This window comes from Amphibalanus amphitrite, unplaced genomic scaffold (assembly GCF_019059575.1).
Source record: "Amphibalanus amphitrite isolate SeventyFive unplaced genomic scaffold, NRLGWU_Aamphi_draft 000624F_arrow, whole genome shotgun sequence".
Taxonomy (NCBI): Eukaryota; Metazoa; Arthropoda; class Thecostraca; order Balanomorpha; family Balanidae; genus Amphibalanus; species Amphibalanus amphitrite.
Window position 1 is genome coordinate 303,893 of NW_024882118.1, and position 7,303 is coordinate 311,195.

The 7,303-nt window shown below is 55.3% G+C and overlaps 1 protein-coding gene across 1 annotated transcript in view; it reads left to right on the plus strand.

The window, feature by feature from the left end:
* Positions 1–7,303, plus strand: part of LOC122363492 (protein dopey-1-like) — a 38,418-nt gene that overhangs the window by 28,927 nt on the left and 2,188 nt on the right. The window contains exons 23-36 of the mRNA XM_043332799.1: positions 28–214; positions 548–702; positions 1,421–1,520; positions 1,960–2,079; positions 2,416–2,543; positions 2,817–2,970; positions 3,313–3,444; positions 3,689–3,922; positions 4,141–4,288; positions 4,642–4,807; positions 5,002–5,366; positions 5,682–5,877; positions 6,554–6,718; positions 6,958–7,099. Of these exons, the coding sequence (XP_043188734.1) occupies positions 28–214; positions 548–702; positions 1,421–1,520; positions 1,960–2,079; positions 2,416–2,543; positions 2,817–2,970; positions 3,313–3,444; positions 3,689–3,922; positions 4,141–4,288; positions 4,642–4,807; positions 5,002–5,366; positions 5,682–5,877; positions 6,554–6,718; positions 6,958–7,099 (2,392 nt within the window). The remainder of the gene's footprint in view (positions 1–27; positions 215–547; positions 703–1,420; positions 1,521–1,959; positions 2,080–2,415; positions 2,544–2,816; positions 2,971–3,312; positions 3,445–3,688; positions 3,923–4,140; positions 4,289–4,641; positions 4,808–5,001; positions 5,367–5,681; positions 5,878–6,553; positions 6,719–6,957; positions 7,100–7,303) is intronic.

A 7,303-nucleotide genomic window follows, 5' to 3' on the forward strand; every position in this document is an offset into this window, starting at 1 on the left:
AGTGACATCCCTTTCTCCGTACCCCAGGCTGGTGCTGTCGCTGCTGATTCTGGAGGACCAGACGGACCAGCTCAAGTCGGACATGGACGGCGCTCCCTCCGCCGGCGGCCGCGTCGGCACGCCCTCCGCCTCCGAGGCGGCCAAGTTCTACCCGGGACACCCGGTGCCGGCGCAGCCCATGCTGCTCAACGCCATCACTGGTGCACTCAAACAGGTCAGTTCGACGCCTGTGGAGGAAACCCGGTTCAGGTGCCGGTAAAGGGCAGTCCGGAGCGCGGGAACGGAAGGAGTGGCGCCGGTGCAGTGGTGGGGTCTTGGGCGAGACGGCAGGGGTTGTTTTCCAAATGTGCTCCTCGGGGTGAAATAATAAGCCATTTTGGAGAAGGCATAACTAACACTATCCACTTCAACATTCAATGATGTATAAGTGTTCAGTTTAATTTTGTATTACTTGCCTGTTGCGCCGTGCCTGGTTCCTTATCTATCAGTTTGGTGCTCGACTGCCGTGACTGTTGACTGAGCTGCGCCTCCCCCCCCCTCCCCCCAGAGTCACCGTCGTCACCTGCACCACCACTGGCTGTCGCTGGTGACGTCATCGCTGCCGTTCATCCGCCGGCCGCTGCCGCACATAGTGACGTCAGTGGTGACGCAGCTGGTGCACAACATAGAGCAGCTGGCCGCCATGTACCGCTCCGAGAGCAGGTCAGTGGAGGCAGGGGACCAGGTCAGGGGTCACTGTCACAACATCGAACAGCTGGCCGCCATGTACCGCTCCGAGAGCAGGTCAGAGGGGTCAGAGGGACAGGTCAGGGGTCACTGTCACAACATCGAACAGCTGGCCGCCATGTACCGCTCCGAGAGCAGGTAAGAGGGGGTCACACAGACAGCTAGTGCACAACATCGAACAGCTGGCCGCCATGTACCGCTCCGAGAGCAGGTCAGTGTGGTCAGAGGGAGAGGGACCAGGTCAGGGGTCACTGTCACAACATCGAACAGCTGGCCGCCATGTACCGCTCCGAGAGCAGGTCAGTAGGGTCAGAGGGAGAGGGTGCCGGGTCAGAGGTACAGGTCAGGGGTCACGGTCACAACATCGAACAGCTGGCCGCCATGTACCGCTCCGAGAGCAGGTCAGAGGGGTCAGAGGGACAGGGAGACATGGGACCGAGCTAGAGAGGACAGGGCGCCGGTTCACGGGGTTTGCCACAGCATCAAGCAGCTTGCGGCCATGTACCGTGGCACCGAGAGCAGGTCAGAGGACGGGGTGCGGGGTCAGAGGATTCGCTTCTTGGCACTGTTCAGAGTCCTCACGGGTATATCGATGTGCTGTCAGGCGGGCCGAGGACGCGTGCGTGCCGCCCGACCACATGGTGTACCTGAGTCCTTCAGATGACTCACGCGTGCGTCTGTATTCCGTTTTCAGGCTGGCCGAGGACGCGTGCGTGCCGCCCGACCACATGGTGTACCTGGTGGAATCGCTGACCGTCATCTGCCACTTCTGTATGATCGACTCCAGCCAGCAGGTACGAGCTGTCACCGCTCTGACGGGGGCTTTCAGCGGGAACGAACGCTCGCTGCGCCGCTGTCTGCTGGACATGCTGCTTTTACATCTAACCAAACATTGTGTCCGTCATGATAATGTTTTTAAGATGCGGGGAATAACGTTTGGCCAAGCTGAAGAAGGTTGCGATTCAATGAGCTTTGTCATGTGCTGCCGAATAACACAACCTGCATACTGTTATTGAACAGTTATAGCGCTGTCGATGGTGTTGAAGTGATTCTGTCACCATCGAACCAGAGGAAGCGTTTGCGAACTAACCAAAACGGGACATCAGATCAATTTAGTATCATCACCTCGAGCTGCTGTCTTGCATGCCGCGAGCCACCCCTGTCTTTGCACGCTCGGATCCCGCTTTGACCCAGATCCGTCCCTCCCTGGGGCTTTGCTACCGCTCGCGTCAGGGCTCTGGCGTTCAGTCGTCGTCGTCTGCGGAGCTGCTGCAGACATACGCGCCGGGCTCGTCAGCGCCACAGGTGCTCAGTAACCTGCTGCACGTCCTCACCACGGCGGCGCCGCTCAAGGTATCGCGGGGGCGGGGCGGGGACAGAGGGATAAAGCGGAAATTGCCGGAGGGAGGGAGGAAGCTAGCGTGAGGCGGGAGCTGCAAGGTTGATGACTGGATGGCATGGTTGACTGGGAGCATAATTGGGCTTGGACGTTGTTGGGACGAAACATGATTTATGTTATGCGCCAGTTAATTTTAGGGCTTGAGTAAGAAAAAGCGCAAAGGTCTGATCACAATATACTAGCTTATTTGTGTTATTTGTATGGCCAGACAGGTAATTTTTTTGGTCTCCCTGATGCTATGTGTCTGTCTGTGTCTGAGTCTGTGTGCCTGCCTGTGTTGTGTTATCCAGGACGACGGTGGCCGAGACGCGAGCACTGAGTCGCTGCTGAACGCTCGCCGCCTGCTGCTCAACAGTCTGCCGCGTATTGTGGTCGGTCTGGCCGCTCTCTGGCAGGCCATCACCGCGCGCACCGCCAGGTCAGTCGATACTCGACAATGGTAATATGGTGTGTTTTTCCGCTGGGAAAGGACGAATTCGGGATGGCGAATTGCAATAATGATGATAAAACGTTTGATGTAATGTGTGTCTTGTCGTTGTCATTGCAGTAGTCGATATGTTTCAATGTACCCAGTTGTCATTGCACTTACTTGTTTGAGTATCCAACCTGGTTTCGCCTCGTCCAACCATGATCTTCTTGTAGTTACACAATATGTTGACGGGTTCCCTTCCATCTGCGCCCCACTTTGCAGCGAGTCTCCGTCGTGGATCCTGGGCGTGCCGCGCATGGTGAAGCAGCAGGTGCTGGAGCTGCTGTCGCCCATATCGCACCACCACCCGGCCAACTTTGTGGCCGCCGTGGCCGCCGCCTGGCACGAGCGCCGCCTGCGCGGACAGCCCAAACAGGTGCGGATGGTGGCGGTGGAATCATTGGGTCCTGTGTTGCTGTTGGTATTGCGTGCATACTGACAGTGGCCGATTTAGACGGAACGCTGATTTTGTTTCACCTAGTTACTTCATTTGCCAATGGTGTATACCGCGTCAAATACAATAATTTGGCCGTAATAAATTTGGCATTATTTTATCATTTAATGTCGTAGAAACACGCTAGTTTTGTCGTGCAACTGAACTCTTCCTTCACTAGGACCATGAAATGTAGCTGCCATAAATCTGCCGGTTACGGTCCGTTTTGTTTCCGTCTTGGTGATCTCAGTTCCTTTATGATATCGCCGTTTGTCCGCATTGCAGAGCATCCCGGAGTTTTGCGCCGACCAGCTGGTGCTGGTGGATCTCGTCTCGTCTATCCGAGTCATCCCCATCGATAACCTGGTACAGACGGTCCGCTCCGTGGTGAAACAGCCGCCCAACATTGGCCTGAACGTGAGTGGGGAATGCAGATCTTCTCAGAACGCCGGGACTAGTTAGTCAATGAGCTGGATGGATCGGACGGCAGTCATTGGAAGGGTTGTTGCAGGACGCCGAGACTGTTCTATTGAGAATCATGAGAATAAACGACGAGAAAAGATCATCTCTCTCCTTATCCCTGCAGCTACTGTTTCGTTTGCGATGGATGTTGTCCAGAATGTCGCAAGCTTATCGCTAACCTTTCTGTCCCCACGCCCAGCGTTCCCAGCTGCCGTGCGCGGCGCTGCAGTTCCTGCTGTGCCACCTGCGCTCTGTGCCGGCGCCGGCGCTGGCCGAGTGCTGGTCGTCGCTGCTGGTGCTGCTGCGCGACGCTGGCCAGCTGACGCCGCCGGCCCAGTTTCTGCTGCTGGCAGTGCTCAATGAGTACGTGCAGCGCGCGCCGCCGCTGCCAGAGCGCAAGGACCAGCGGGACCTGCAGGATGTGGCTGCCAAGGTGAGGAATCGAGCCGAGGGAAAGGAAGGTAGAGACTAGAGAGTGGGATAGAGCTTTGGTTCGATTAATTTAATGGAACATCTACGTTTCGGTTTCCCAAAGTCCCTCGGGTTACCAGTTACCTAAAGCCGTGGGTTCACTGTGCGCTCCCCTCTACATTCACCAGCCATTGTGTGCAGCTCACTGACCGTCCCCGTCACCCTGTCCCTCGTGTGCAGCTGGTAGAGGCGTGCAGCGCGGTGGCCGGCGCCTGTCTGGAGCAGACCACCTGGCTCCGGAGGAACCTGGCAGTGCGCGCGGTGCCTGGCGGGTCATCCGAGCGAGACCAAACGGCCAGTCCCGAGCCGGGAAAGCCGACCAGCAACGGTCAGTGCGATTATTGGACGGGCGCCTTGGATACCAGCCTGTGATCCTCATCTTTAACTTCTTTTACAGGCAGATATTCTTTTGCCGATTCATCATCAAAATGCTCCTGTTGGGATATTCAGCTGATTCCTGATGTAATTCATTATCGAAATGCCCATGCTGGTATATTCAGCTATAAATACCTGATGTAAATGCTTGTCAAGGTTTTAGGCACGCGTGTATCAGATAATTCTTGTATATCAGTTGATCCTATCCACCACCTGACGCTAACCGTTCTCTTGACTGCAGCTTTATCTATCAGCCCCTCATAACCGTCCAACCCTCCCTCCCACTCTCTTGTTCCGTGTCGACAGGCCACAGCCCGGAGGCGGCCCAGTGGAGTGTTCAGGCGCTGCGCATCCTGGCCGAGCTGCTGGCGCCGCTGCTGGACGTGCTGTACCAGTCAGACGAGAAGGACCGAGTGCTGCCGCTGCTTACCGGTGTCATGTGCCACGTCACACCCTACCTGAAGGAGCACAGGTGAGTCGATTGCCAGTTGTCACTTGGCTTTTCGAGGGTTTCTGTAGCCACCATCATGATAATGAAATATGATCGCTTGTGACCACTGACCAGTATGATCACTGTCACTTGTACCGGTGGATATATTTTGTTTTCAGCACATATTTGCTCGCTATCGGCGCGCCCTGACATTGGCTATTTTCTGTGTCCGTCAGTCCGGCGAACACGGCCTCGTTCCTGGCGTGCTCTCAGCTGCTGGCCTCGCTCTCCGAGTACCAGTACTCGCGGCGCGCGTGGCGGCGCGAGGCGTTCGACCTGCTGCTCGAGCCGGCCTTCTTCAGCATGCAGGAGCAGTGTCTGCCTTTCTGGCGCACTACCATCGACAACCTGATGACACACGACAAGACGACCTTCAAGGAGCTGCTGGCGCGCGTGGTGGTCTCGCAGCCGGGCACGCTGAACCTGTTCTCCTCGCGGGAGGCTGAGTACGAGCTGCGCGCCCAGCTGCTCAAACGGCTGGCGTTTGTGGTGTTCTGCTCGGACGAGGACCAGTACCAGCCGCACCTGCCCGAGATCCAGGGTGAGAGACGGAGTGGGGTGGGTGGCTATGATGCCACAAAAGGGTACATTGCGACTTATTGCTGAGGTGGAAGTAGGTGGAAGTTGTGTGCTATTCTATCTCAGTATGAGACTTCTACGTATTTGACATTTCCGTTTTATTTGATTTTATTGATTGCATGCGGCGTCATTTGCTCAAATGAAGTTTTTCTTAGATCAGCCATGAACTGAATGGCATTTCTCGTACTTATTTTCACGATTTATTGTTTTTAACCTTCCTTTCCCGATAGTGTATACCGTCCGGGCCGTGACCCTTCCCTGCCTCTCCGTCCCTCAGAGAAGCTGGCCGAGTCGCTGCGGCTGCCGCAGGTGGCCCCGTCCATCCAGTCTGCCGTGCTGCTCTGTTTCCGAGTGCTGCTGCTGCGCATGTCGTCCCGGCACGTGGTATCCCTGTGGCCCTCCATCATCACCGAGCTGGTTCAGGTGCTGCTGCAGATGGAGCACCAGCTCAGCATGCAGAGCGACGAGTTCAGGTGGGTGGACAGAGGGTGACGGGTAGGGGTGGGTGGGGGAGGGGGGCACGATGGGCACGGTGGTTAGAGATGGTGAAGGTAAGGTAGTGTTTGTATGTATTTGGGTGTCTGGTGATCAAGACAACAATGTTTTGATCCAAATAAGCGCTGTTATATCACAATATTACAATGTGGAGCTGATTCATGTCCATTTCATAGAGCACATATGGCCAAATAATTAATGTTCACGTCTTATGTTTATTTTTACTACGGCAACCCGAACAGAACGGAGAGGTAGGTACTTAGGTAGCCAATCTTTGCTCTACGCTTTGCTTTCCATATCGTAACCAGCACCTAATGATTCACTCCTAATTCTCTTCTTTTGTCATCCAATTTTAGATTTCCTGTGCCTAATTGATTTGAACATCACCTGTCACGACTACGACTTTATGACCCGCACTGTAAGATGACGGCATTAAACGAGATCGCATTGTGCTATCCGGTTACACACATTACCAGATGATGCATATCATTCAGGTGCAGATCCCTTCAAGTGTAAACTTTGTTTTTGCCAGAACTTTGCATAAAATATTTCATTACTATCATGTTTTACCTTGCTTCGCTGAGTCCCAGCTGTCGTTGTACCGGCCTCCTCAGGCCCCGCTCTGACACCTCCCTATCTCACTCCCTCCCACAGTCAGCAGCTGAAGAAGCTGTCGGCGCTGGACGGCTCGTGGTCGGGCTCCAGTAACGGTCTGTCGGCCACCGGCCACCCGGGAGCCCTGCAGCTCCACCTGGAGGCCTGCAAACTGCTCGACCTGTGCCTCACGCTGCCCGCACACCGGCTGCCACAGTTCCAGATGTGAGTCACAGCCTTGTCAACTGTAACTACATAACGTTTGGTGGGGAATGAAGGATAGGGCGCCTTTCTCGTGGCATAATGCTTGTTCCCTCATTATACCTGAATTTTGTGCTCCCTTTGTCCCGTTCTCCCTTAACTGCTGCTGCTCCTCCGCTGACCTTTTGCTATGCCACCCGCACTGTGGCCTGCTGCCACGATCTCGCTCTCTGCTAACCCACTCGCCGCTGCCCCGTTGTCAGGTACCGGTGGGCGTTTGTCGGCTCCGGGGACCAGGAGTCGTCACCGGCCGCCGTCCCGGACACCTCAGCCGGCGGACAGCAGCTGCAGCCGCGCGACTTTGTGCCCCACGTCACCCGGCTGACGCAGCTGGTCCTCCAACTGGTCAGTTTAATAATATAAATAATAATAGCGTTTATTTCGCATCAAGTGGGTCGACCAGTTTAAATGTGATTTGGTGCACCGGTTTGTTTTTGTCCTTCCTCTGATCACATTTGGCTACTACCTCTCGTTGGATCAGTCTGACGACATTTCCCGTCCTTTCTGTGCGGTCTTTGTGTAATGCCACGAACGTTCCTCGCCTGTACG